This window comes from Eleutherodactylus coqui, chromosome 1 (genome assembly GCF_035609145.1).
Source record: "Eleutherodactylus coqui strain aEleCoq1 chromosome 1, aEleCoq1.hap1, whole genome shotgun sequence".
Taxonomy (NCBI): Eukaryota; Metazoa; Chordata; class Amphibia; order Anura; family Eleutherodactylidae; genus Eleutherodactylus; species Eleutherodactylus coqui.
The window spans coordinates 42,141,614-42,155,183 of NC_089837.1; the positions used below are offsets into that span (position 1 = coordinate 42,141,614).

The 13,570-nt window shown below is 46.9% G+C and overlaps 1 protein-coding gene across 1 annotated transcript in view; it reads right to left on the minus strand.

Annotated features, from left to right (window-relative positions):
• Positions 1-300: 300 nt before the first annotated feature.
• Positions 301-13,570, minus strand: part of LOC136614116 (zinc finger protein 585A-like) — an 89,137-nt gene continuing 75,867 nt past the window's right edge. Inside the window, exons 8-9 of the mRNA XM_066594102.1 lie at positions 13,448-13,565; positions 301-2,685 (exon numbers count right to left, since the gene is read on the minus strand). Of these exons, the coding sequence (XP_066450199.1) occupies positions 707-2,685; positions 13,448-13,565 (2,097 nt within the window). The 3' untranslated portion in view covers positions 301-706. The remainder of the gene's footprint in view (positions 2,686-13,447; positions 13,566-13,570) is intronic.

The window sequence follows — 13,570 nt, forward strand, 5'->3', positions numbered from 1 at the left end:
GAGGGAGGTACAAGGCGAGGCTAGTCAAGGGAACAGGGCGGATCCAGGGAAGCAGGAACTGGATCATCTGGATCAAGGACTAGGGCATGATTCAACATTAAAAGCTGTGCAGTAAGCTGAATTGCTCGACAGGCAGAGTTGCTGCCTGGAGCACAGGAATTTCGAGTGTCTTGACATCAGTATAAGTTGACACAATACACTAAATTAAAATGGACAAAAGGAAAATTTGATATTTTTATTTTCTTTTTCTATATATACGTACTAGTAAAATTTATATTTACAAACTACTAAAATCTGCATTTATCCTGCACTGTAATCTTTGTAAATAATATGCAAAGCAAGTTTGTATAACAAAAAGTTGTAGGTATCTAAAAATGGTACCACTAAATACTATAGCTCATCCAATAAAAAATAAGTACAGCAATGGAAAAATAAAAAAAGGGCTTTGAATTTGGCAACAATAATGAAGGTTTTTTAATTAGAGATTTTTTTCATTCACTAAATTTAGTATTGCTGTAATTGAACTGATTTCCAAAATAAAAAGACTATACTATTTTTGCTGTCCAGAAAAGGCTGTAAAAACAAATCCCCCCAAAAAGCTGTATTTTTCGTACATTCCATTCCAGACAAAAATATTGTTTTTCTCTATGTGAATTCTGTTGAGCTTTCGAAATTTCCTTGTAAAACTGTTCATACATAAAAAAGATCAAAATAGCTTCTTCCCTAAGTGACGCCTCTGGTGCTTCCTACGTTTGTCATTATTAGCAAAACATTTCCCACATTCTGAACATAAATATGGCTTCTCTCCTGTGTGAGTTCTCTGATGTTTAACAAGACCTGACTTATCTGTAAAACTCTTCTCACATTCTGTACATGTATACGGCTTCTCCCCAGTGTGAATCCTCTGATGTTTAACATGATCTGACTTATCTGTAAAACTTTTCTCACATTCTGAACATGAATACGGCTTCTCCCTTGTGTGAATCCTTTGATGTTTAACAAGGTCTGACTTATCTGTAAAACTTTTCTCACATTCTGAACATGAATACGGCTTCTCCCTTGTGTGAATCCTTTGATGTTTAACAAGGTCTGACTTATCTGTAAAACTTTTCTCACATTCTGAACATGAATACGGCTTCTCTCCTGTGTGAGTCCTTTGATGTTTAACAAGATCTGATTTTCGTATAAAACCTTTCCCACATTCTGAACATGGATATGGCTTCTCTCCTGTGTGAATTTTCTCATGTCTAGCAATAGTTGATTTGTCTGTAAAACATTTCCCACATTCTGAACATGAATATGGTTTCTGCCCTTTGTGACGTCCCTCATGTGTGACAAGACATGATTTATTTCTAAAACATTTACCACATACTGAACATGAATAAAGCTTCTCTCCTGTGTGAATTCTCTGATGTCTAACAAGATTAGATTTTTCTGTAAAACATTTCCCACATTCTGAACAAGAAAAAGGCTTCTCTCCTGTGTGAATTCTCTCATGTTTAACAAGATCTGATTTTAGCTTAAAAGATTTCCCGCATTCTAAACATGAATATGGGTTTTCTCCTGTGTGAAATCTCCAATGTTTAATAAGATATGATTTTAGCTTAAAACATTTCCCACATTGTGAACATGCAAATGGTTTCTCTCCTGTGTGAATTCTCTCATGTTTAACAAGATCTGTTTTGAGTCTAAAGCATTTTCCACATTGTGAACATGCAAATGGCTTCTCTCCTGTGTGAATTCTCTCATGTGTGACAAGATGTGATTTATTTGTAAAACATTTCGCACATTCTGAACATGGAAGCGGCTTGTCGCCCGAGTGAATTCTCTTATGTGTAACAAGTTGTGATTTTTCTGTAAAACATTTTCCACATTTGAAACATGAATAAGGTTTCTCTCCTGTGTGAATCCTCTGATGTATAATAAGATTTGATTTGTGTGTAAAGTATTTTCCACACTGTGAGCATGAAAATGTCTTATCTCCTGTGTGAATTTTCTCATGTTTAACAAGGGCTGGTTTGTGCTTAAAACATTTCCCACATTCTGAGCAATAATATGGCTTCTCTCCTGTGTGACTTTTTCCATGTGTAACAAGATTTGATTTGTCTGTAAAACATTTACCACATACTGAACACGAATAAGGCTTCTCTCCTGTATGGATTCTCTGATGTGTAGTAAGATTTGATTTCTGTGTAAAGCTTTTTCCACATTGTGAACATGAAAACATTTTTTCTCCTGTGTGAATTCTCTCATGATTAACAAGGCCTGATTTGTGCTTAAAACATTTTCCACATTCTGAGCAATAATATGGCTTCTCTCCCGTGTGACTTTTTTCATGCGTAACAAGATTTGATTTTCTTGTAAAATATTTCTCACATTCTGAAATTGAAAATGTTTTCTCTTCTGAATGAATTGTAAGATGATCTTTGAGTTTGGTATTTTCATATTCGAAACATGGAAATTGCTTCTCCCCTGTGTGACTTCTCTCAGGTATAATACAATTTGCTTTATCCGTCAAACATTTCCCATATTCTGAACAGGAGTATGGCTTCTTATCTAAACTGTGATGTCCTGGCTGTTCATGAAGGTTAGTGAGCTTTTCTCCTGAAGAGTGCTGCACGATATCTTCTACTATAAAATTAGGCGATAGCATGAAGTTTCTCTCAGAGTTCTCGGTGGGATTATCTGCTAGGAATAAAATGTATTAAATTATATATCTTTATCTTCAAATCAGAAAGTAGACAAACTTATAACATTTCTATTAGGCCACTTTCACGCGGCCCTTAAATTTGCGAGTTCTGTCCTGTGGACATGGACAAAACTCACAAGAAAAATTTGAATTAGTTCATTCACATGAAAAATTTTTCACTCAGACTGGAGGTCTGCGTTTGAAAAATTGCTGTAAGTCACATTTTTATATGATTCTTGGACATGAATGGGAAATACAATGTGTGGAATCTTGCATACTACACACACATGGACAAAGTGACTATGTGCTGTGCGATGAGAGTTGTGCCCAAAAATGTTGAGCGCAACCCGGCATCACCTATGTAAATGCAACCTTAAGCCTCGGTCAGAAGGGCGTTTTTTGGGGGCATGGCCTGGAAGGAGACCTGGATGGACGTATTCTAATACAGCTCTCCTTATAACCTACCCAGCGACTCACAAGCGACGGGGAAACAAGCCAAAAACAACCCCACTCATCATAAGAAGCCTTCCGCAACACCGGCAATATGCCCAGGAGAGAAAAAAACCTGCCTCCTAAGAGACTCACAGACTTTTATGCCACACGGAGCCGGGGTGAAGAAACAGAAAATGGCGCCCAAGGTTTCCCGCGCCCCAGGAGAGAGGAGGAAAAGATGAAAGCCACACTTAACACTGCCGGAGAGGACACATGCCGCCGTGGAAGCAGAAGCCTCCCTAAATCTCCTCAAGGTAGGATGAATCTGCTCCCTACTTCATCCGGAGACCCTCCGCTGACAGCAGATGCCGGCGATCTGTCAGGCAGCCGCGCACGCCAGAGCACGGAGGATCCTCCTGCAGCCGACTTGGCTAGCACCTCCGCTGTCTCTCCCGCTGCATCCCCGGCCAGCCCCAATAAAACCCGGCTGAAAAACATCAGCAGAGATCCCCCTGCTGCACATAGCTCTCCTCGGAGACCCCCCGTGGAGTCCCCCCCCCCCCCCCCCCCCGCGGTGATCACTAGCAAAGCAGCCGCGGCTCGGGAGGCCTCTCCTGCCCGCTCTGACAGTAACAAAGGTGCCGGCGATCTGTCAGGCAGCCGCGCACGCCGGAACACGGGGGATCCTCCTGCAGCCGACTCAGCTAACACCTCCGCTGCCTCTCCCGATGCATCCCCGGCCAGCCCCATTAAAGCCCGGCTGAAAAACAACAGCAGGGATCCCTCTGATGCACACAGATCTCCTCGGAGACCCCCCGTGGTGTGTCCCCCCCCGCGGTGATCACTAGCAAAGCAGCCGCGGCTCGGGAAGTCTCTCCTGCCCGCTCTGACAGTAACACAGATCCCCCGACACTGTCACTCACCGGGCTTGCGGTAAATCTGCCAGAAGGGGAACAGGCTACCCTAAACAATAAGAAAGCCCATCAAGAGGCTATTATAAGCCCTGGACACCAAGACACAGTTAAAAACAGAGACTCTTATAAGCACTCTGCCTCTACACTGAAGCCTTTTAGGAGTGCACAATTAACCCTTGAAAAGCCTCTCTGCAACAAGTCTCAATCTGTACATCCAGAAGCAACCACAAGTTACTGTGATAAACAGGCAATAAAAGCGTTTAACAATACAGAGCCCAATATAGAAAGTAACTCATGCGCTATTCCTCAAGAAGTATGCAAATTTCTGGAAGACCAAACAACAGTACGAAACAACTATACTCTCACAGAAACACATGATCTCACTAATGCAACACACTCTGAGAGTGCTCCGAACGACCCCCCTGCCACGACCAACAACCCTCTTTCGAACTGGGCTTGCATAAACCCCACCGATCTATCTCTCCCTACTCATGTGGGGATAAACAGCAAGAGGGGACCACAGCGCCCACCGTCTAACTCAGCAACAACAAAGAATAATCATTCAAACTCTTCCAGCCCATTAAAACAAAGAGTCCGTTACTCTTCCAACCCTGACCTCTCGCAAGAAATGACCCTACAAGATATTCCAGCTATCAACCAGGCAGCCTCTGAGCTGTTTATGAAAGAGGCTATGCTGGCATTACAGACTTCAATACAAAAAGATATTGCCAGAAGCCTAGCTGGCATAAATGCGTCAGTGGAGGAGCTGGGAGGTCGAGTAGACCATACAGAGCGTAAAATGGAAGAATTTGCATCAGCCCATAACTCACTGGCGGACTCACATAACAATTTGGAAGACGAAGTTGAAATCTTGCGAAATAAATTGGCAGATATCGAAGAAGGGCGTTTTTTCGCGCGATTTGCGGATAGCATGACGGATGCGCATCTGCAAATCGCGTGACCGGGGCCGACGATTCACTGAAAAATCTGCAGCTAGCAGCGTTTTCGCCGAAACGGTCCAGTGCTGCCCGCTATCCTCTGCCGCACAGCCCATTGAATTCCATGGAGCCGGCAATACAGCCGGCTCCATTGAAAGCAATGGGCTGCCGGCGAGCGCGGGATGAATTTTAGGGAAGGGCTTAAAAATATAAGCCCTTCCCTAAAAAACATCCTAAATTGTGTAAAAATAAAAAATATATATATACACTCACCTTTTCCCTGCAGACGGAGTTCAGCCGCGTCCGGCCGGCAGTTCTCCTGAACTGCTCTGTGTAGTATTCAGCAGGCGGGGGATTTAAAATCCCCGCCTGCTGAATGGGCTGCCTCTGATTGGTCATAGCCCTCACCAATCAGAGGCAGCTCTCACTCACCCATTCATGAATTTATGAATGGGTGAGTGAGTGCTGCCTCTGATTGGCTGAGCGCAGGGACCAATCAGAGGCAGCTCTCAGCGTCATTCAATTGCTTAGGCCCCCTTCACAATAATATATCTGAGAAATCTCTTCGACGTGCCTTGTCCTGTAAATGCAATGGAATTTCCACTCCAAATCAGGCAGCAGAAATTCCACAACATTTCTGACATTTGTGAAGAATTCTTTGGCATACAATTTTTTGGCATAATGTCAAAAACATGAAAACAAGATATAGAAGCAAGGAGTTTCCGAATTAAGAGTTATGGTAAACTTGATAAAAAGTTACAGGTATGGTGAAAGATCACCATGAAGGACGGAGAGTGTTCACTTAACCACAGAATTTAAAAATACAGCTGGTGCTAGAAAAACTAACATTAATTAAACTCAAAACAGTAAATTGGTTTCATAAGGAAAATACATTCTGACAAAGTTAGCTTAACATTGATTTATAGCTATACTATATAATATGCTACATTTTTTTAACCAACAAGGTGGTTCTTTACTGAGACCTGGATACAAGAAAAACTTTAGAAACATATGCCTAACTCCATTTTGGATTTCTACTAGAGATGAGCAAGCACCAAAATGCTCGGGGTCTCGTTGCTCGAGTCAAACTTTCCGCGATGCTCGAGAGCTCGTTTCGAGTAACGAACCCCATTGAAGTCAATGGGTGACTCGAGCATTTTTCTATATGACTGATGCTCCGCATAGGTCTTCACTTGTGAAACTCTGGAAAACATCTGAAAGTCATGGAAACACCACAGAAACAGATAGGGAAGGGCAGGGGCAGCATGCATGGCTGCATCTTAGTCTCCCAGGTCCCACTATTAAGCCACAATGGGGGCATGAGTCTGCCCCCCCCCCTAACAATTTTTACTTCGGACAAACCCTCATTAGCAAGGCACACCTTAGCTAAGCACCACACTACCTGCAACCAAGGACAATCCCTGCCTGTGGGACACAGCGCTGCCTCTTCTCCTGGGTTACATGCTGCCCAACCCCCCGCACGACCCTGCGTCCACAGCGCACACAAAATTTTCTCTGTGCAGCCTTCAGCTGCCCTCATGCCAACTGCTCGTTTCATAGCTACACCACCCTTATGTCTATTTCTAAGTGCGTCTGCGATGAGGAGGAACCGGAGGCACACACTGCAGAGACCCTCTTTGAAAGGGGGGGGCGATAGCCCACAATGCTTTTGAGAATCGATGATAAATTGACGTACGATCATCATTCTAATCCCTTGCCGCCACCGTCGCAAAATTGTCAGGAGCCGCAAATGTGGGCATAAAGGGGACTCAGGTGTCAGCCCAGCACTTCTGCACATCTCCACAATGCAGCAGTACTCTGTGTGGGAAGTAAGTGAGCAGGCCCTGGGTCAGGCTCGGTCCCAGCCTCCATCTTGTTTGACCCAAGGTGCAGCGAGTGACATAGCAAGTGGTGATCATGAAGAAATCAGAGTGCCCAAACATGGCAGACTTTCACTGCGCCGAGGACATAAGCCTCTGCACAAACCCTCAGCAATCCCGGGCATGAAGCGGACTCCGATGCTAGTGCAGCTGTGAACGTCTCATTAGTGCAGTATCGCTCCTCTTGTTTGGCCCAAACCAGTGCCATGGATAACTGTGGTAACACGAGAGAAAATACATGTTGCCCAGTGCTGATCCTATGACCCCAAGCTGGAGGAGGAGGTGGAATTACAAGGCCAAGAAACCATGACCAGGATCCGCTATAGTCAGTGTGGGAAGTATGTGAACACGCCCTGCGTCAGGCTCGGTCCCAGCAAATACCTTGTGTGGCCCAAGGTACCGCGAGTGACATAACAATGGGGAATCCATGTGTCCACACACTACTCATTTTGTTTGGGTGCCTGATACCTCATCAACAACGCAAGAGTGTTGTTTCTGTAGCAGAAGTATAGGCAGACCCCAGTAACATTTCTGTTGTAAAAGTATAGGCAGACCCCTGTAACATTTCTGTAGCACAAGTATAGGCAGACCCCTGTAACATTTCTGTAGCACAAGTATAGGCAGACCCCTGTAACATTTCTGTAGTAGAAATATACGCAGACCCCAGTAACATTTCTGTTGTAGAAGTATTAGCAGACCCCTGTAACATTTCTGTAGCACAACTATAGGCAGACCCCTGTAACATTTCTGTAGTAGAAGTATAAGCAGACCCCAGTAACATTTCTGTTGTAAAAGTATTAGCAGACCCCTGTAACATTTCTGTAGCAGAAGTATAGGCAGACCCCTGTAACATTTCTGTAGCAGAAGTATAGGCAGACCCTAGTAACCTTTCTGTAGTAGAAGTATACGCAGACCCCAGTAACATTTCTGTTGTAAAAGTATTAGCAGACCCCTGTAACATTTCTGTAGCAGAAGTATAGGCAGACCCTAGTAACATTTCTGTAGTAAAAGTATAGGCAGACCCCAGTAAAATTTCTGTAGCAAAGGTATAGGCGGACCCCAGTAACATTTCTGTAGCAGAAGTATAGGCAGACCCCATTAACATTTCTGTAGTAAAAGTATAGGCGGACCCCTGTAACATTTCTGTAGCAGAAGTATAGGCAGACACCAGTAACACTTCTGTAGCAGAAGTATAGGCAGACCCCAGTAGCATTTCTGTTGTAAAAGTATTAGCAGACCCCTATACATTTCTGTAGCAGTAGTATAGGCATACAAATACCAGCAACATTTCAGTAGCAAAGGTATAGGCGGACCCCAGTAACATTTTTGTCGCAGAAGTAAAGGCAGGCCCCATTAACATTTCTGTAGTAAAAGTATAGGCAGACCCCTGTAATATTTCTGTAGCACAAGTATAGGCAGACCACTGTAACATTTCTGTAGCAGAAGTATAGGAAGAACCCTGTAACATTTCTGTAGCAGAAGTATAGGCAGACCCCTGTAACATTTCTGTAGCAGTTGACAGGCGGGTATGCTTATCCGTGATGATTCCCCCAGCTGCACTTAACAGTCTCTCTGACAAGACGCTAGCGGCAGGGCAAGCCAGCACCTCCAGGGCATACAGCGCAAGTTCGTGCCACGTGTCCAGCTTTGACACCCAATAGTTGTATGGAGCAGAGTTATCACGGAGGATGGTGGTACGATCGGCTACGTACTCCCTCACCATCTTTTTACAGTGCTCCCTCCGACTCAACCTTGACTGGGGAGTGGTGACACAGTCTTGCTGGGGAGCCATAAAGCTGGCAAAGGCCTTGGAGAGTGTTCCACTGCTGCGCTATACATGCTGCCTGATCTCCACGCCTCCCCTGCTACTTGGCCCTCGGAACTGCGCCTTCTGCCGCTAGCGCTGTCAGATGGGAAGTTTAACATCGCTTTTTCCACCAGGGCCCTGTGGTATTGCATTACTCTCGTAGCCCTTTCCTCTTCGAGAATGAGAGTGGAAAGGTTCCCCTTATACCGTGGGTCGAGAAGGGTGTACACCCAGTAATCCGTGTTGGCCAGAATGCGTCTAATGCGAGGGTCACGAGAAAGGCAGCCTAACATGTAGTCAGACATGCGTGCCAGGGTACCAGTACGCAAGACATGGCTGTCCTCACTAGGAAGATGACTTTCAGGATCCTCCTCCTTCTCCACAGCCCATACACGCTGAACAGATGAGAGGCAAGCAGCATGGGTACCCTCTGCAGTGTGCCCAGCTGCCTCTTCCCCCTCCTCCTCCTCCTCCTCCTCCTCCTGCTCCTCCCCCTCCTCCTCCTCCTCCTCCAAAACACCCTGAGATATAGACATGAGGGTGGTCTGGCTATAAAGTGACATACTGTCATCCCCCGTCTCCTGTTCCAACCACAAAGCGTCGGCCTTTATGCTTTGCAGCGAACTTCTCAGCAGGCATAGCAGCAGGATGGTAACACTAATGATTGCAGCATCGCCGCTCACCATCTGGGTAGACTCCTCAAAGTTTCCGAGGACCTGGCAGATATCTGCCATCCAGGCCCACTCCTCGGTAAAGAATTGGGAGGCTGACTACCACTACGCCGCCCCTGTTGGAGTTGGTATTCCACTATTGCTCTACGCTGCTCATAGAGCCTGGCCAACATGTGCAGCGTAGAATTCTACCGTGTGGGCATGTCGCACAGCAGTCGGTGCTCTGGCAGATTAAACCGATGTTGCAGGGTCCTCAGGGTGGCAGCGTCCATGGTGGACTTGTGGAAATGTGCGCAGACGCGGCGCACCTTGCCGAGCAGGTCAGACAAGTGAGGGTAGTTTTTAAGAAACCGCTGAACCACCAGATTGAAGACGTGGGCCAGGCATGGCACGTGTGTGAGGCTGCCGAGCTGCAGAGCCGCCACCAGGTTACGGCCATTGTCACACACGACCATGCCCGGTTGGAGGCTCAGTGGCGAAAGCCAGAGGTCGGTCTGCTCTGTCAGACCCTGCAACAGTTCGGAGGCCGTGTGCCTCTTATCACCTAAGCTGAGTAGTATCAGCATGGCCTGCTGACGCTTGCCCACCGCTGTGCTGCCACACCACACCGACTGCTGGCGATGTGCTGCTCACACTTCTTAATTGAGAGGTAGAGGTTGCGTAGGAGGAGGAGGAAGGGGAGGGTTTAGAGGAGGTGGTATAAACCGCCGCAGATACCAGCACCGAGGTAGGACCCGCTATCCTGGGTGTGGGTAGGACGTGAGCAGTCCCAGGCTCTGACTCGGTCCCAGCCTCCACCAAATTCACCCAATGTGCCGTCAGGGAGATATAGTGGCCCTGCCCGCCAGTACTTGTCCATGTGTCCGTGGTTAAGTGGACCTTCCCAGTAACCGCGTTGGTGAGGGCACGATTTATGTTGTGGGAAACGTGCTAGTGTAGGGCTGGGACGGCACACCGGGACAAATAGTGGCGACTGGGGACAGAGTAGCGTGGGACCACCGCCATCATGTTTTTGAAAGTCTCCGTTTCCACAAGCCTGTACAGCAGCATCTCCAGGCTGATTAAATTGGCAATGTGCACCTTTAAAGCTTGTGCGTGCGGGTGCGTGGCGGCGTATTTGTGCTTTTGCTCCAACGCTTGTGCTAGCGACAGCTGAACGCTGCGCTGAGAGACATTGCTGGATGTGGTGGAGGACAGTGGAGGTGAAGGTGTGGGTGCAGGCCAGGAGACGCTCGTGCCTGTGTCCTGAGGGGGGGTTGGATCTGAGTGGCAGGTTGGGGCACAGGGGAAGAGGCAGTGGTGTGACCCGGAGGCGGTGAACGGCCTTTGTACCACCTTGTGGGGTGCTTGGCCATTATATGCCTGCGCATGCTGGTGGTGGTGAGGCTGGTACTGGTGGCTCCCCGGCTGATCTTGGTGCGACACAGGTTGCACACCACTGTTAATGGGTCGTCCGCACTCTCACTGAAAAAACCCCACACCTTGGAACACCTAGCCCTCTGCACAGAGGCTTGGCGCGAGGGGATGCTTTGAGAAACAGTTGCGGGATTCTTCGCTCTGGCCCTGCCTCTAACCCTGGCCACTCCATTGCCTCTTCCAACCTGTCCTGCTGCTGCACTTGCCTCCCCCTCTGAAGACCTGTCCTCAGTAGGCTTAGCAAACCAGGTGGGGTCAGTTACCTCATTGTCCAGCTGCTCTTCCTCCGAATCCTCTGTGCGCTCCTCCCTCGGACTTACTGCCTTTTCTACTACTTCAGTGATAGACATCTGTGTCTCATCATCATCATCCTCCTCCTCACCCATTGAAAGCTCTTGAGACAGTTGCCCGAAGTCCCCAGCCTCATCCGGACCCCGGAACTTTCCAAAGGTTGGGCATCGGTCACGACAAACTCCTCAGGTGAGTGAGGAACCATTTTTTCCCACTCATGGCAGGGACCTGAGAACAGTTCCCGGGAGTCTTCCTGCTCATCGGAATATGTCATTTTCATGGAGTGAGGAGGCTGGGAGGAAGGAGGAGCAGCAGCCAGAGGATTCAGAGTTGCAGTCCCTAAGCCGGGAGTAGTGGACTGCGTAGAAGACTGGGTGGTCAATACATTGCTGGATGCATTTTCTGCCATCCACGACAGGACCTGCTCACACTGCTCTGTTTGTAATAAAGGTCTACCACGTGGTCCCATAAATTGTGATATGAAGCTGGGGACCCCTGAAACTTGCCTCTCTCCTAATCCTGTGGCAGCCGGCTGTGATTCACCTGGACCAGGAACTCAGCCTGTGCCCACACCCTCACTTGGACATCCGCGTCCTCGTCCACGTCCACATCCACGTCCTCGACCCTTACCCCTACTCCTCATCATGGCGGATTAAGAATAGAGCAGGGCCCAAATAAATTACCCCACTGCATAGCACTGACAACTGGGCCTTAATTCACTGCACACAGAGACTTGTAGATAACGGAGGCTCTATGCTGTGACTTGAAAAAAGTAACCCGCTGTCTTGCGCTGATACCTAGGGGTAATTTACTGCTCGCAGAGACTTGTAGATTATAGAGGCTGTGTGGAGGGGGAAAAGACTCTAAAGCCAACCCCCCCCCCCCCCCCCCCCAACGGAAATGGTATTGTGAGACGCTCTGCACAGCGGCTGAGCTAAAATACTTTGCAGTGGCCCCGGTAATATAACGGTACTGTTTTGCGGTGAGACCGCTGTCTAATTTACTGCAGACACAGAACGGTATAAATAAGTTTGTTGGCAGCTGCAGGCTAGGAATTATTTGCGTGCACTTTCACGGTGAGAGCGGTATTTTACTGCACAATCCAGCCAGAAAAAAATATGACGAAAGGCTGCAAACAGGCCTAGCTGCGTAATACAAAAATGGTAGCACTACAACTCCCAGCAGCCACCAAGTAAAATGCACACGGTCAGATGTAGCCCTAAGAAGGACCGTTCTGGTTCTTGAAGACACACCTCTGCTAACACTTTCCCTATATCAGCAGCACTTTCCCTATACTCTGTATAATAGACTGCAGACTGAGAACGCTATAGCTGTAATGGCCTGCACAGCCCGAGATGGAAAAAAAAAAAAGTGCACTACTGCTCCCAGCCAGCCACAACAGTAATGCACACTGTCAGATGTGGCCCTAAGAAGGACCGTTGGGGTTCTTGAGGACAGGATCCTACACTAACACTATCCCTGAATGAGCAGCAGCACTTTCCCTAATCTCTGCCAGTATGTGCTGAGGCGAGCCGAGGGTGGGACCGCTTTAAGTACTCAGCGGTCACTTGATCTCGCCAGCCACTCACTGCAGGGGGGTGGGATAGGGCTGGCACGTCAGAGGAGGAAGTGGTAAAGCCTTCCCTGCATGTCTATTGGCTAGAAAATGGCGCTAAACATGTGGGGAAGGAAATGCAATTGACTCAAGTACCGCGTGGTGTTCCTCTCTAGTAACAAGCATCTCGAGTACCCTAATGCTCGAACGAGCATCAAGCTCGGCTGAGTGTGCTCGCTCATCTCTAATTTCTACAACTTCTCATTCAGTATTTTATTACATTTTCCAAAAGCAACATAGTGCCACGTAACATAGCAACATAAAGGTATAGCTAGAACACACAAACAACATGAAAGCATATAGTGATATAACAAAAAGACAAAAGATGGGGAAAGACATTAGGAAAAAAAAGAGCCTCATTAACAAATTAGGTGGTCTGGGAACCCAAACCGGCTTCACATCCAGTGAGTAAAAGAAACAATGACCCTTACGAGGTGAAGGATGGAACTTGTCTGGCATTTACACTCAGCTGCAAAAAAGAACACTGTACAAATCAGGATTGGATCTTTACTTTTTACTATACAATTTTCTGAGTCAAAGCCAGAAGTGGACCCCACAGGGAGTAGAAGTAATCCCTTTACATTTCCCTATTGGGCTCTAACACTAACACAAGAAACATAAATAAAGCTGGTCGCCAATGTCTAAAAGGATCTATCTCCCCATTAACACGTGACTATTAGCCACACAGACCTTCCAGGACTTTTGTCTGCTAAAAAGTGCAACTTTTTTGCACAACATACACACTAATATATACACATTTATATAAATATTATCTCCTGTATGTATCTTCTTACCTTGTGATATCGGAGGCTGGTAGTTTTCAATCATGACGTCCTTGTACAGATCCTTGTGTTCTTCTAAATACTCCCACTCCTCCATGGAGAAATAGATAGTGACATCCTGACACCTTATAGGAA